This window comes from Scophthalmus maximus, chromosome 21 (assembly GCF_022379125.1).
Source record: "Scophthalmus maximus strain ysfricsl-2021 chromosome 21, ASM2237912v1, whole genome shotgun sequence".
Taxonomy (NCBI): Eukaryota; Metazoa; Chordata; class Actinopteri; order Pleuronectiformes; family Scophthalmidae; genus Scophthalmus; species Scophthalmus maximus.
This window is the reverse complement of record NC_061535.1, coordinates 1,161,674-1,176,264: the sequence shown is the minus strand read 5'-3', so window position 1 is coordinate 1,176,264 and position 14,591 is coordinate 1,161,674. Positions and strand designations below refer to the sequence as shown.

At 42.7% G+C, this 14,591-nt stretch overlaps 1 protein-coding gene across 10 annotated transcripts in view; it reads right to left on the bottom strand.

The window, feature by feature from the left end:
- si:ch211-285f17.1 (sickle tail protein homolog) overlaps window positions 1–14,591 on the bottom strand; it is a 102,859-nt gene that overhangs the window by 65,898 nt on the left and 22,370 nt on the right. For 4 of the 10 annotated variants that reach the window (XM_047329761.1, XM_047329764.1, XM_047329765.1 and 1 more), the window contains exon 1: window positions 13,585–14,226. The exons of 1 other annotated variant lie outside the window; for it this stretch is intronic. In XM_047329761.1, coding sequence (XP_047185717.1) covers window positions 13,585–13,927 — 343 coding nt within the window. In that variant the 5' untranslated portion in view covers window positions 13,928–14,226. Of the gene's footprint in view, window positions 1–13,584; window positions 14,228–14,591 lie in introns of those variants that run through there. 5 more of the 10 variants (XM_047329777.1, XM_047329779.1, XM_047329768.1 and 2 more) reach the window with 4 other exon arrangements.

Here is a 14,591-nt window from a genome sequence, read left to right as displayed (position 1 = left end):
AATTATTGATGAAGAAATAATATATAATCAATATAAGTTATGAATAAATATCATAAAAAAATATTATATTTTGTGAAGACGTATATATTCCTACAACTGTTTCATTGTCAATCATTAGTTATCTGTCCATAAAGCCGCTAGAGTTATTGTTGTAATACATCATTAAAGACTTTAAAATGTCCCTGTAGCTGCTTACAACTGTATTACACTGTCTGTTGTAGTGTATGAAAATTATTGTTTACACACTGCTCATGAATAGAGGCGTTGAAATTGAGTTTTCCTGACGTGGACAGTTGCAGACATCTTCTGAGTTGGTATGCGTTTTATGATAAAGGAACAAAAAAATCCCTGACTGTACCGTAAAGGTTTGAGAGTCAAATGTATTTCTGCGGAGCCACTTTCACTCCAGTACCCTTGCTAGCTCACATTGGGTTCTTGTTTGCAGTGAATTCTTCTACAAATCTGACGTGTGTGTGTGGGGTAGGGGGGGTGGGGGGGATACAGATAAAAAAGAGGCACCAAAGGCCTTTGCTGCCATCCACCCAGATCCCACTCTATCCTGTGCACCAAGGTCCCTTTTACATATATTTAGCCTCAAATCATCAAAAGCCCTGGTGAGCTGCCGCTGCTGCTGTCTCTTTTAAATTCAGTTTCATAATATTTCACAGGGAGGATGGAGAGTTTGACTAGTATGGGCTCCGGGTCAAACACTGTAATGGACTGTATTTAACAGTAACAGTGCATGAGGAGAAACATTACTAAAGCCCTGCGTCAATGATCTTACTGGCTTGAGAACTGTCAGAAGATGATGTGCACAGCTCCGTGTATGAACTGGATTTAACCTCTCACAATCACATCGGAGCCGGCACTGGCGCCACATCTCCCTGCTCATGAGTTGTCGTAGCAGCTTGGCGAATATGCCTGCCATCGTGGATTTCTGGGAGGGGAACTACAACAGCTATTGATTAAATAAATTAATAACAGCCCGAAGTAATGAGAATGTGAAGTGAGAGGTGTGAGATCAGACCCCGGTTGAAGAAGTGAATGTGGCACTATGAGGCCAGTCTGATTTTCCCGTGGCCCGCTTGCAAGAGTGACAGAAAAGAACAATGAAACATAACTCGCCCGGAGAACACAGTACACAGGGTCAGAGGGGTCACATGACTGTGTTCTTGTCTTCCTGTCGGTTTTTGGAGTCATCCATACATGCATGAATAGAAGTGGCAGCGTCCGTAGAGACGGGGCGAGACAGATTACGTCCTATTGATAATGTGCATCATTCTGCGGTGGGGAGCGGTCAGTGTTCATCAGCCTCCCGGCAAGATACGGTCGAGGATGAAACGCAAACAACAACAACAACAACAACAACAACAACGTGAACACTGCGTCCAGAAAGGCATCAAGGCAGACTCCAGGTGCCAGGCAGCTGCAGTGCTTCCGAGCCAGTTAGGGTGCAGGCGCCTAAAAGTTTGAGAAGTTGGGTTGTGATGCGAAAGGATAACAGGTCTGATTAGTCTATCTGGTGAAGGGAGAAAAGTGCTTCTACCACTCAGGTACTGTCAGGATGCCCTTGATGAAGGCTGAGACTTTCTGAAAAGGTAAATTACAGTCAAAAGGAAACATGATGCGAGAATAATGCCGTCACGCGGCAAGTTTGTTAATTCCTGGAATAATCTGAATTCTGCGCATCCTTCAAAATATCACATGATGGGTTGTGATTTTTCTTTTTTTCCAAACTGAAAGGCTCTGTGTACATCCCATTTTAAAATCATCGTAATGTAATATGTTGAAGTAGTGTGCACTGTTGTGGAAATGTGGAAATGCCTTTTACCCTCTTACATGAACACATGTTTATATCCATATTTTGACAGCACTATCCTTAAAAAACGGTTCGGAATGTTATGAGGGCTTCTTGTTTTGCAAGCAAAAAAACACATCACTCATACGCACACAATGTTTTCCGCTATATACGCTGTATCGTGAAGTCACCCTGCAGAGTGCTTTTTAATTTGAAACCACAGATACGGGAAGTGAGGTCGCGGGGCGGCAATTCCGCCAAGGCGAGCAAGTTTACAGCCCAAGGTGAGAGCCGGAGCGTAAAGGGGGATAGTAACAGTCAAACACAAGCCACTGCTCTCTGATATCACTCAGCGACAGGCTGCTCGGTATTGTGTTGTTAGTAAAGTTAGTTCCCCACTAACTCAGCATTTTGATACTTTCACAATTCAGGGTATTTTATATAGCACCTCAACCCGCTTTGTAATCAAAAACACATGGAAATCTCACTTTCTTAAATGTAGGACCTTTAAACAGACGCGCGCAGACAAGGGCACAAGAGCCAACTGTAAACTAAACCTGAGAGAGTGGCGGGTAGCCAAGGTAAATGGGTGGCTGGGGAAAAGAGTCGAACATTTAACAATCCAAAGAGAATCCCAAGAAATAGTTTTTTTGTTTGTTGTTTTTTTTATTCCATAATGTTCCCTCATTTAATCTCACAATCTCATTCAACCAACTTTTTGGACCACAGTCTTTGACAGCTCTACTGGCCGGTAATTTTTGGGACAATTGTGGTTAATAGATTGAAAAAATAAAATGGTATAAACGCAGACATGTCCTCGATGAACTATGGCATTTCATCGTTTTGTACGCCTCTAATAATAACTCTGTGTTTGTAGGCTGCAGTGCATTTTGGGTCAATTCCACCTGTCAATAACCCCTGACCAGGAAAGAAGAAAACGAACAAACACTGGGATTTTCAATGTGTTTTCAGTCTGAATCGAATCCCAAACAGTGGAATGATGCTGTAACTGCCATGTTGTTGTTTTTTGGGCGCCAAGCGTTGCGTGACCTCGCATGCGACTCTGAGTTTCAGCCAGCAACACCGGTTGTTTTGGATCGCTGTTGCGACATTTTGGCTGCGTGTACCAGTGTATGTTTCTACGATGCAGGTCGGTGAGCTCTTGGTCAAGTCCTAAATCGGACAAATGAAACTATTGCAAATGCGGCTCAGCAAATAACAACTGGTATATGCATGCAATAAATGGTAAATGCATGTTTTTGTGGTCATAGAAATGTGATTCCTAATCAGGTTTACAGAGTAAAAAAAAAACATTTAGCTTGACAGTGTTTGGCCCGTAAGTGCACTTCAGTGCCTTCGGGGTGGAACACAAAATAATGCATTTAGAATGGCCGAGAATAATTAGATGAAAACATATTTCTGATGATTTATGTAATGTCAACAGGGCTAGCTGCAGCTCGCTGCAATGTTGCATTCTGCTTTCTAAAAAACATTGATATCCAAAACGTGTCTGCAAAGAATGTGTAGATAACGTGGCCCTAAAATATACGTCATATTTGCACATCAAAAAGGGCACTTTTTATCGACCACTCTGGCATGTTTTTCAGCAATGAATAATTGATGATTACTGGTTGCACATCACATCAACTGCCAGCTGTCGCACTGTAAACCGTGAGCCTCAAACAGCAAGGTATCCCACCCCTGTTGACTTCTTATTGGTATGAGAGGCACTCCCTGGCTGCCTGTCAAAGGATTTCAGAGGATCACACAACAACAAACAAATGTGTTATGAAATATGCAGCGCTGAGAAACATTTGGTCCCGTTCACAATTAATATTCTGTCTCAGAGATCACAACGAGAGCAGGAGAGGCGCGAGTTAAAAGGAAATTTTGTTTTGACTGCTTTCTTATTACATCGACAGCATTTCTGTGGCTCCATACGGCCACGTACACATATACATAAGTTTTGTATTTACATAAATGCACAACATAGGATTTATACTGCTAATATGACCCCATGATTTCACTTCAATCTCTGTAATTTAATCATTCAAATGTATCACTATTATTACCAGCAACAACGGTAACTAAGCAAGGAAATGTCAATTAAGGTAAAGAACACTTGATGCCACAATCACAGCAGACATACAAGGAAAGAGTTCGCAGGTAACGGCCAGATCCATCATCCTACAGTTTCTCATTAAAAAAAATGGATGTGGTTTTATTATTTTCCACAGCTTTCTTGTAAGAGACAGACGAGGAAGTCAGAGACAGAAAGCATCACTCTGTTCTCTGAAAACAACATACGGTGCAACCACACTTATATGCAGCACCTGTGCATGATCAAATATATTTATGAACCTGTGACGCTGCCAAAATGCAACATACAGGAAATGTCACATTGGAGTACTAATGTTTTTGTACAAATACATTCTACCCTTTTTCATATTTGATCTGTGTCCTTGTTTCACCGCTTGTTGTATAACACCAGATATGCTCCTGCATGTTCTGCCTTACATTGTATTTTCCTCCAGTTTCTCTGGCCATAAGAAATCAAATATTATATAACAAGGGATGTTAGATAAGAACTTCTTGTGCCTATCACAACCCATCTACATTCATCTACTGGGCATCTTTTCAAAACTATTTGGGATCATCATGGCAGAATGGTTATTTGGCTGAGTATGATTCAAGAAGACAATGGCAACTGAAAAAATAGTATCTACACATAAGGGATGCAAATATTTGACTCTTGCATGGCAAAAATAATCTGCCTTAAAATGTATTACAACTGCTTCTCTCAGAGCAGTATCCAAAGCAAGGTGGATTCAATCTTTTTAACCGGTCACTCACTTGAGTGGTCTGTTAAATTTGCTCGCATCCACCTTACACTGCTCCAAAAGGATATACACACCTTGTTTGATTTAATTCGAGAGATTAACCGGACTAAGTGTGGCAGGATTGGCGGTAAAAATGAAACAAAACAAAAAAAGGGCATTTGGAGAAATCGTCAGTCTCAAAATTCTTTTGCACATCCCCAGTTTTTTTTCTGTGAAGTGTCAAACCTCCAGCTGTTAACATCTCAGTTCAGAAATCTCCCCCATTCTCTCCCTGCAGCTCAGGGTGAAATGCTGTGTCAGTCTCATGATGGCTTGAGCTGCCTAGCTGAAAAGCATGTCTTACCCAAAGACTTCATCACCCAGCCAAACCGTATTATTCCCCTTTTCAAAAATCCCCAGATTTAAGTGAGGGTAGGGGAGGACTAAGGAGTACATTTGATCCCCGATTCAGTGTTTCTAGTGTTTAGTACCGAGAGAATCTACCAAATATGCTCAGAGGCAAAGTTTGTAAAACCTTTCTGTGTTTCATATTTAGTCCTAATTGAACAAGCAGCGCTAGCAGGGATAAATAAATAAACGTCAAATCAAACACGTTGACAAAACCACACGAGAGGCATAAACCTGCACGAGGAGTTAAAACCCGCCCGAGTCGGCACAATGAATCAAGTTCAACCTGAAATCCTATTAGCTGTACAGCTGGGGGCGCTGCGTGCCAGGAGCTATTGAACTCTCCAGTATGGAGCGGAAGCAGCCTGCCAAACTTTCACTGATTTCACAAAGACTGAAGTGTTGTGAGGTGTAATCATGTGAAGTGGGAGGAAATCTTCTCTCTATCAAAAGCAAAAAAGAAGAGCGATTCCATGTGTGGCCAGGAAGTCTGTTTTAATTCTAGTGGCAATAAGTACAAAAGGATATGAAGCAGGAATAAATCTTGAAATCTTTTTTTTTTCCGTATTAAACAGCAAACTTTTATAGTGTCGGCGAAAAGATCATTTAAATGTTTGAGTGAGTGTTTAAATGCTCTGGTGCTTATACAATGTGGATTGCCATTTGCCAGTGCTAGTAAAAGGTTCCAAAAAAAACGTAATTTATGTAAATACAGAATAATCTGTTGAATTAGAGGCAAAATAGACGTTGAATGGCGTCGATTGATTTGACATTTGGTTGAAAGTCAGAGGGAAAAAAAACTGAAGATAAAATGATGCTGTCTGTGTTGTGGGGATTTGTCTTGCTCCTTTTCTTATACCGAGAGAACACGCGCACAACCAGGACGCTATAATTCAGCGCACATGGGTCACGGTGATCCTAATGGCTTCAGAGTGGGGAGCGAGGGCGCTCTCTCTATCAGGCAGTCATTACGTTAACCATGACGGGCAGAGGCCCCGCTGAGCACATGACGGTGACAGAACAACATCTGTCTGTTCTGCCCGCAAACGAGGTGCACTCACGGTTTGGATCTGATATCATTTCGTTAATATTTCTCATATCGGCACAGCAGCTTTTAAGACCAAGCACTCTGTGAACTTTGCTGCTTCCCTGTTGTTTTGGAGCATTGTTATTTATATATATATACACACACATCCCAACTTTCTATCTTTCTAATTGATTTATAATAAATGTGATTACTTTCATTAAGGCTGAGATAAGCAAAGTTCAGGCCTCATAGTAAACCACTGGTTCATCAAATCCAGCAGTGTCCATACACTGTATTAAACTTGGAATCTACAGTCTCTACAAGTTATTAACAATCTCCGCATTAAACTCATATTGACAGCCTTAAGCAGTACAGCTCCTTTATAGACACCCTCTCAACTCCTGGAATCCTATTCTAAAAGCAAATCCACAGACACACACTACTGAGATTGTGAAGAAACTGGAACAGTTTGCCTTTGCAAATATACACAGTACATTTTTTTCTAGTGCACAAACACTGACAAGGCTAGGCTGACATATTTCTCCAAAAGAAGGGAATGGCTGAGTTATCAGTTTCATATCTAGACAGACACAGAGAAAGGAGGGGGCTTCTCTCCCTGACAGCAACAGTTGCTTGAAGTTGACACAATTTATGTGTCTCGTCGTGCAAACCTGAAGAAGCCCTTTTCCAAAAGTGATGCTCACTCAGAGCTACTTGAGTCATTATTTATAACCCATGCATTGCAACACATATAGTAACCACAATGAACATCCTGTGAGAGGGATCGATTAAACCATAAAAACCACACAGGCAACTATATTTGCTGGTAAAGACTTTTTCATATCACATTCCACATCTACATTTATTAAACACACATTGATACATGCACCTGTCTGATTCAAATTGTGCTCTCAGCATTGCAATTGCAAGTCAACACACACACACACACACACACACACACACACACAGATAGATGAAGCATGACCAAAAATGCCGCTGATTCAGCCGTGAAAGATAAGAGAGAAGTAAAAATCTGCAAAACACAAAGGCAAAGTTTGAATCAGCTATAACTGGACTTTTTCTAACCTTGTGCAACTTTTTTAATTTCTCCTTTTCATCTCCCTCTCCGTCCCGTGTGAGACAGAGAGGGAGAGGAGGAGGAAGAGAGGCCTATACATCAGTTAGATTTAATGCTGCCTTATCCCGCTCAGCACTCGTATCACATGGTGTACGTCATCAATAATCTTTTACGAGCCAGCGCCTCGGCTAAAACACACTGGTAATGTGTTGCTCCTATTGGAAACACAATTTCCCAACCACCCAGGCATCCTGAGACTTATTTTCAATTCCTATTTTCTGTATCTAATTGCATCACGCTATTAAAAGAGCCATTGAGAGTATAATATACTTCTCTGGCAGAAGAGTGATATTAAAACACAGGCTGTTGGCTCACAGAAAAGGATTAATCAACAGGCAACTTACAATACTGTAAGAAGTGAGAGTTTCCTTTTATCCCTTTTATGTGTTGGTGAGATATTTCAGGAAAGATCGTACAAAAAAACATGTGGTTTCACAGTGAGTTCCAAGCTTACAATTTGATCAAGTCTCGAGGAAGTCACTGTGACTTCTCACAGCTCTTTCAAGAAATAGTTAGCACAACACTCCTGGTAAAAAACCCAACTTGTTTGTACATTTCAGTATGTGCACACAATAAGCAAATAAGATACAAGTCGTTGATTAGTCTATAGAACTGGCCGGCCTATTTATGGACATTGGTGGGATCCAGGTGTTTCTTCTTGCTTCTTTTGTAATGACAGTTATGCTTATGGACTCTTAGCTTATACACAGCACATAGGGAGTGGTATTGATCATATCATCTCAGCAAGAAAGCAAATTGGCATATTTCCCAAATCTTCAAATTACTACTTTAATTTCAATTTAACCCTGAACTCAGTTCAGATAGAAGATCTCTCCCAATCTGTATGCTACATGGACAGAAAATTAATTTAAAGACCTCAAACAAATATTCTTCTGGCAGATGATCACAAATGGGTACCGCCAGCAACACTAAATATGAATGTATTATTAATGAGGGATATTAATGAAAATCCCGTCCCTTGAAACAACATGTCGACGTGAAAGAGAAATAAAAACAGCGGGAGACTCAATTTGAGTCGTCTGAACTATGCAGATGAAAGTGTCTGAATATTTAGCAGCTTGTACACGCAGCAATTTATGTGCACATTCACGCATGCCCACAGAGCCGGATGGAAAAACGGACAGACAGACGTACGGGTCTAAGCCCCCCCAATATTGATTTTTCTGTTGACTCTTGGAGAGGAAACCCCGAGGGAGGCTTTGCATCCACTGACACTGCTCAGTTGAGTGAATTACACAACATTTATGAAAAATGAATTGAAAAAACAATGTGGTAGTGAGATGTCTGGTTTGAGGGAATTTCATGCCACATTTGCAGCATTAGCTTTGAAGACTTCTCTGTGCAACCACGCCCGACTTACAGACGACACTCCACTAACTATAGAAAAGAGGTAGACATGACAAAAGCTTGTCTTCTGCAGCTGGAACCTTGAGACTTGAAGTCCGGGTGGGCATGAAACAAGATTAAGTCTTATCTCTAATCGGACACGCCGAGTTCTCTTTGAGAACTGCAAAGCTTTAGGAATAAGCAACACTGCCCCCAGCTACACCCTAAAAGAAAAACAGACACCAGACCCAAAAGGGGGATTTACAACACACACTCATGAGTAACCAAACTTCATTCCTCTTGCTCAGTGGCCAGATAATTGTCCGTTTGTGTTTGAGGGATGAGTCACATCCAATCATTTTCTAAACACAGACCCCAGGTCCATGAACACACCATTAACTCACCTATGCTCATGCTCTAATGACTCATTGCACCAGTCTCCTTATTGGAGGTACTTATTGACAAGCCAAGGACAAAGGTGAGTTGTCTACCACAGCTGATAAAACATGGGGCCTTTTCACTTCCTCACTTGTGGCATTTGGAAGAAAAGTTTTTTGAAAACCTTTTAAGAGCCTCCTAATTGGCTTTAGTCTTCTGCGAATGTGTTCCTTTTTCGGGTACAACTGAGACAGTCTGGAGCGAGTTTTAGCATATTTTCTCAATCGCCAATGAACAAGGACATGAATCCATTCAAATTTTGTGATTGCTCGATTCAAGGAGAAAAGTGGGGGGTTCATTTAGAATCAACCCCCTGCTCATGGACTTTTTGTCAGCTCAGTCACAAAAAAAGGGGCAAGTCGGGATAGTGACTGGATTTCACTTGCTCAAATTCCTTTGCGGCAGGATGAAAAGCACTTTCATAACAGACACTGTATGTGCATCACAAGGTCATTAAAATGGATTTCTGGTGAATTTGAAATACACATCCATTTTAGTGGGCCAATTGATGTGGAGGGAGAGCATTTTGTATTCTTAATAAGACCAGCAGCCGGCCCGATAGTTGTCAAAGAAGAAAATCCCAAAGAGACAACTGGGGGTTTAAAGAGTCACGAGAGGCTGCAATTAATGTAATCCCTCACTCTTGGCTTCGATGTCAAAGAAACGGGTGATCACATCCCGATCCCAAAACTCATTCCCATTACACTAAGCTATTTTGTTCCACTTTTATCTTTTCAGTAGTTAGTAGTTAGTTAAAAAAAAGTATTTCATAGATACAAACCATTCATAGATTATTAACAGTGAGTGTCTGAGGAGAACTGACAGTGTACTGAACATGTAAAAGCATGTCAAACTCCTCTTGCCAATGCTTCACATTCATTCGACACTGTTGTCGGCAGTACACATGTACATTAAATCACTTCAGGCAAAGCTGAAATGTCCTAATATCCTCTGAAACATGCTGAAGCAACTCATCTCATACTGTTGTGGTAACAAATCTTGCAAAAACATATCAGGCAAAAAGCAACACAAGCACTTATGCCCATGTCTGGGTGAGCAGAGGAGTATTGCAGACATTATGAAACCCTACCCCCACTAACCACATTGTTCTCTGTTGCTTTTTATTGACTCATCTTCTCAATCACCAAAAGGTGAGGTCATTCAAAAATCTGAGCAGTGACTTTATCCCAAGAGCATCTCAAGCAACAAATCCTTGCCTGATGGAGCGCCGGATCAAAGCTCCCATATGGTTATTCAAGAGGCGAAATACTTTCAAGTTGATCTAGACACGAAGACAGAAAACACTCCGGGAGGTTTGCAGATAGCAGAGATTGATAGGAGCGCGAGAGAGAGGTTAAGTCTTTATCAGCCAAAGTCTTTCCAGACCTTAACCTTCCCAGATTTTTTCTTCTACTGGTTAGTTTTTTTCAGTTAGTTTACTGATGGTCCTTTAACAATGAAGAATAAAAGCATTGAAGTGAAACTGAGTATCTTTTAGAGAGGGAATAACATATTCAGTGTTGAAACGATAAATATTAAAATTCACAACCCTCGAGATCCAAATTCTGACCACATGCACACAGGAAGGTAAATAAAAATTGATTTTTAGAGCTTGCTGTGGAAAAACATGCATGATAGACATACAGCCATGATTTGACCTGAATTCCCCCCGACAACTTTAAAAATAATTTTTGCAAGACGGGTCTCTTGTGGCTAAATGGAAACAACTCACTGCATGAGCCCTGATCCCTTGATCGCTGCCTTTTCAGAAGAAGGGGATGTCGTTACAATTGTGCAACAAGATGTTTGACAATCCCATATTTGGCATAATGTTTGCATGTCTGCATCCTTTTGGCCACGTAGTGTACACAATAATTAATCCAGCATACATAGTGATGTCCGGGATGGAAGATGCACGGAAGAATAAGTTGAAATGTTCCCGAGCAGTGGTTTGATTCAATGTCATGCAGTATCAGAAGAAAGCAGAACTTGAACCTTCAATTGAGACTTGTATTATATCCTCTCTGGGCTGAAAATGGCAAACGGATTTTGCTTTCGGTGGATGCTACCACTCTTTAGGCTGAAATTGGGCCCTTTGGCAAGCAATAGTCAGCTATGAGCCTTTCACGTAGTGGAAATGTCACCTGTCACACACACTTATTGTCTGCCAGCGCTGTGTGCATCAGCTCTGCCTGACCCTGTGGGCCTGTGCTTCAGCTGCTGTCATGCCTTGTAACTGGCATTAGCTTGGGAGACGGAGACCTGGCACGGTCGGAGCCCCCCCATGTCAGCCAGCCTTGTTTCAATATAAGTGGAAATGGAATAGGATGAGTTGCCCATTGACCTGCATTAAGACAGTATTTAATCATGCTGGCCTATTTAAAGTTCAAACACTTAAGCGACAAGTGGCCTCATAAAGCCAACAGCGTTCCCCCAAAGTAAAGACCTAGCATGGCATGTAAATTGAAAGTGTTACATATCAAAGGGCTGAGGAATCAGTCTACTGTAAAGCTACTTTCTAGAGAGACCAGACAGTTGAAGCGTTGCCCTTCCAATGTGGAACTTCAAAGTTACTGTCCATAACTAGAAATGCACGGACTTCTTGCTGTCTACAAAGACAGACTCGCACATGAAAAGCCACACTAGAACAGAAGCAAATGCAGAGAATATACACAGCACATTTATTCTTTTTGATGATAGTCTTGTGTGTGTGTGCGTGCGTGCGTGCGTGCGTGCGTGTGTGTGTGTGTGTGTGTGTGTGCGTGCGTGTGTGTGGGGAGGGGGGGGGGGGCGATGGCATCTTTCGACTGTTCAACTGATTGAACTGCTGTCAAAACACAACAGGAAAGAAAAGAGTGAAGAGGAGGAAGACGCAGAGGAAAACAAAAGTGGACAAGGAGTTAGAGAGAGGAAAGACAAAGACACACGAGAAAGTCGCCAAAGAGAAGGAGATGAGCGAGGAGGGACGTGAGCATCATCAGAGAAAAGATTTAAATAGAGACAACAACAAATAAGGTCAATTTCCACATCATCAAGCAAAGGTGACAGTTTCAAAAACTTTTTTGGGTCCTAATTCTTTTTTTAGGGAAAGTTTGGATGACTCTATCGGTGTTGAAGGTAAAGTGACCCTAACCCTTAACAAGTGAATCATCTCTGCAGAAAGACAATTTGTTTGTGTAGCGAAGAGACTGGAAGCTGTGCAGACAAGAACATCTGGTTTCCAGTACAAACCTGCCCCCTTATAACCCATAACCTGTCTTTACCGCGGGGAAGGATTCAGGCACAGACACAGCTCAAGAACTTGTTGATTTCCCAGCATGCCCTGCTCACATTCCTGACCTCCTTCTGTCACTCCCTCACTCGACTCGCCCCTGTTGCCTACGTCTACATCACCACCACAGTTACGCCCCCTTACACATCCCAATGGCTGTGTTTGAGTACAAGCTGAACAATCAGGAGTGTTTCGAGAGTGACTGACAGGAAACATTTCAGCAGATGGGGCGAAAAATAGCCAGTCTGTCAATCACATGCTCAACAGCTACTGTTAGCGCCCGCACAGAGAACACAGATTCATCCACAGTCTTGGTCAAGTTGCCTTTGAGTGTGAGTGTGAGATGACTGTGACCTGACAAAACCATGAAAGCTGGCACCCTGCAGAGTTGGGAATCTAGTGAGAAGGCCAAAAGGGAATGATAAGACCTCTTGCCTCATCCCCCTGGCGCCCATTTCTTAATCCCCCGCCCCCCAACAGAGACCGAGACAGTGGGACAGTGACAGATATCCCACGAGCAAACATTCAATTCTCCTTCGAGAGACAGAAAACAGCGCAGCGTCATAAGACAATGCTTCCTTATTCATTACAATAAGACCAGCGCACTGGCACAGCAGGTCCATGGAAGCACAAGGCATTCAGCAAAAAAAAGGGAAATAAGTGGCAGAAAGTTGATTTTGCCACAATGAATTGCAGCATCATCAGGTAAGGCATTGTGGAGGCTAATCAAATAGAGTAGATTCCTGATAGAAAACCATGTAACTGTAAATGTACTGTAATTCTGGTTATTGTTAAGACGAAGGATACAAAAAGAAGAGAATTTCAAACCCCTGTCTCAAACTATAGGATGCATGACTGTACTTTAACTGGACTTGCTGTATCTTATTTCATTTTCTTACTGGTGCTTGAAGCAATGTGCCCTTATCAATTGATTTTTTTTTTTTTTGAGACATACTGTTATTTTTGGCCCACTGGTAAATGCCTGACAATAACATCACATCCTTTGCCACAGGGAGGAAAAAAGATCCCGGCTGTTATCCTTACAGCACACAGCACATTGCCCTTTAGAGGAGACCCACAACAAGCAGCAAAAGCCTACTACATCATCCAGTTGAAGAAAATTGGATTAACAACACAAACTATGATCACAATTACTGGCAGTACATCCGTTTTTACAAATCCAAACAAATCCATTTATGCACCCTCATTATAATACTACACATACGCCAAATGAGAGGTTCCCATGTGCACAGATGACAAGTTTACACAAAATGTAGGACACAATCATCATTAGAGATAAATTGATGATCAGATTATGACGTTTGGTACATGACTTACTGTGGACAGAGCCTTGGTGCTGAGTTGAGGCTTTAGGTGGGCTGATCCTGCTCTTGGGAGGGACCATCCCCATATTCTCGCCCCTCTCACCTGGACTTTGGTTGAGGGCCTGACGCTCAGTCAGAGTCTCGCTCTGTGCTTTGTCTTGTGGCACAGCAACCCTAAGAGACTTGTGTCTGTTCAGGATTCCGTCGCTACCTGCCCTCATTAGCTTCTCCCCGACGCTCAGCACCCTGACTCGGCCGGCCGCAGCGGCCATGCCAGGGCATTCCTTCCTGGGGGAGGGAAGCTTGGACCCGGCCCCTGCCGAGGGGGGCCGGGCCAGCCTGGAGGCTTTGGACATCCCTGCAGGTCCGTGGATCAGCGTGGCTCCTCAGTCTTTCTCAGCCAGTGCGACTGCAGCTGCGTCCCGTGGGAAATCCAGGGTTTCTCAGCTCTCAGTGAGTGTGACTCGGTGGCTCTCCGGCTCCGGCGTGTTGTGACTGGTGCAGGTATAGGCTGAGAGGGCCAGGGGAAGGGAGGGAGTGCACTTTTGGGAAGCCGGGTGGGAGGTGAGCTAAGGGTGCGAGGGTGGAGGTGGGATCAGGAGCTCCTTGGAAGGTGTTCTCTTCTCCTGGCGTGGCCTCCTGCGCTCATTCTCCAAAGCAAACAGTTGATGTGTGTGTGTGTGTGTGTGTGTGTGTGTGTGTGTGTGTGTGTGCTGGTGTGTATGTGGATAAACCTGTGGAGTGGCAGGACTTGTTGTGCCAAATGCAAACAGAAACTCAGGTCTCCAGTGTCAGCGCATTCCAGCTAGTTAATCCCTTCTCTGCCTCTCTTTCCCTGTATTTCACACTCTCTCCTTCTCCATCCCTCCCTTTTTTCGGACTTTCTTGCGCTCCCTCACTTACACTCATAACATGGTTGTCGACTCCCCTCCTCCGACCTCATGCCTAATAATTCTTCCCCGTGTTACTGTCCTCTTGTGCTTTCTCTGTCCTCTTCTCTTTCGCTTCGGTTCACTCGCT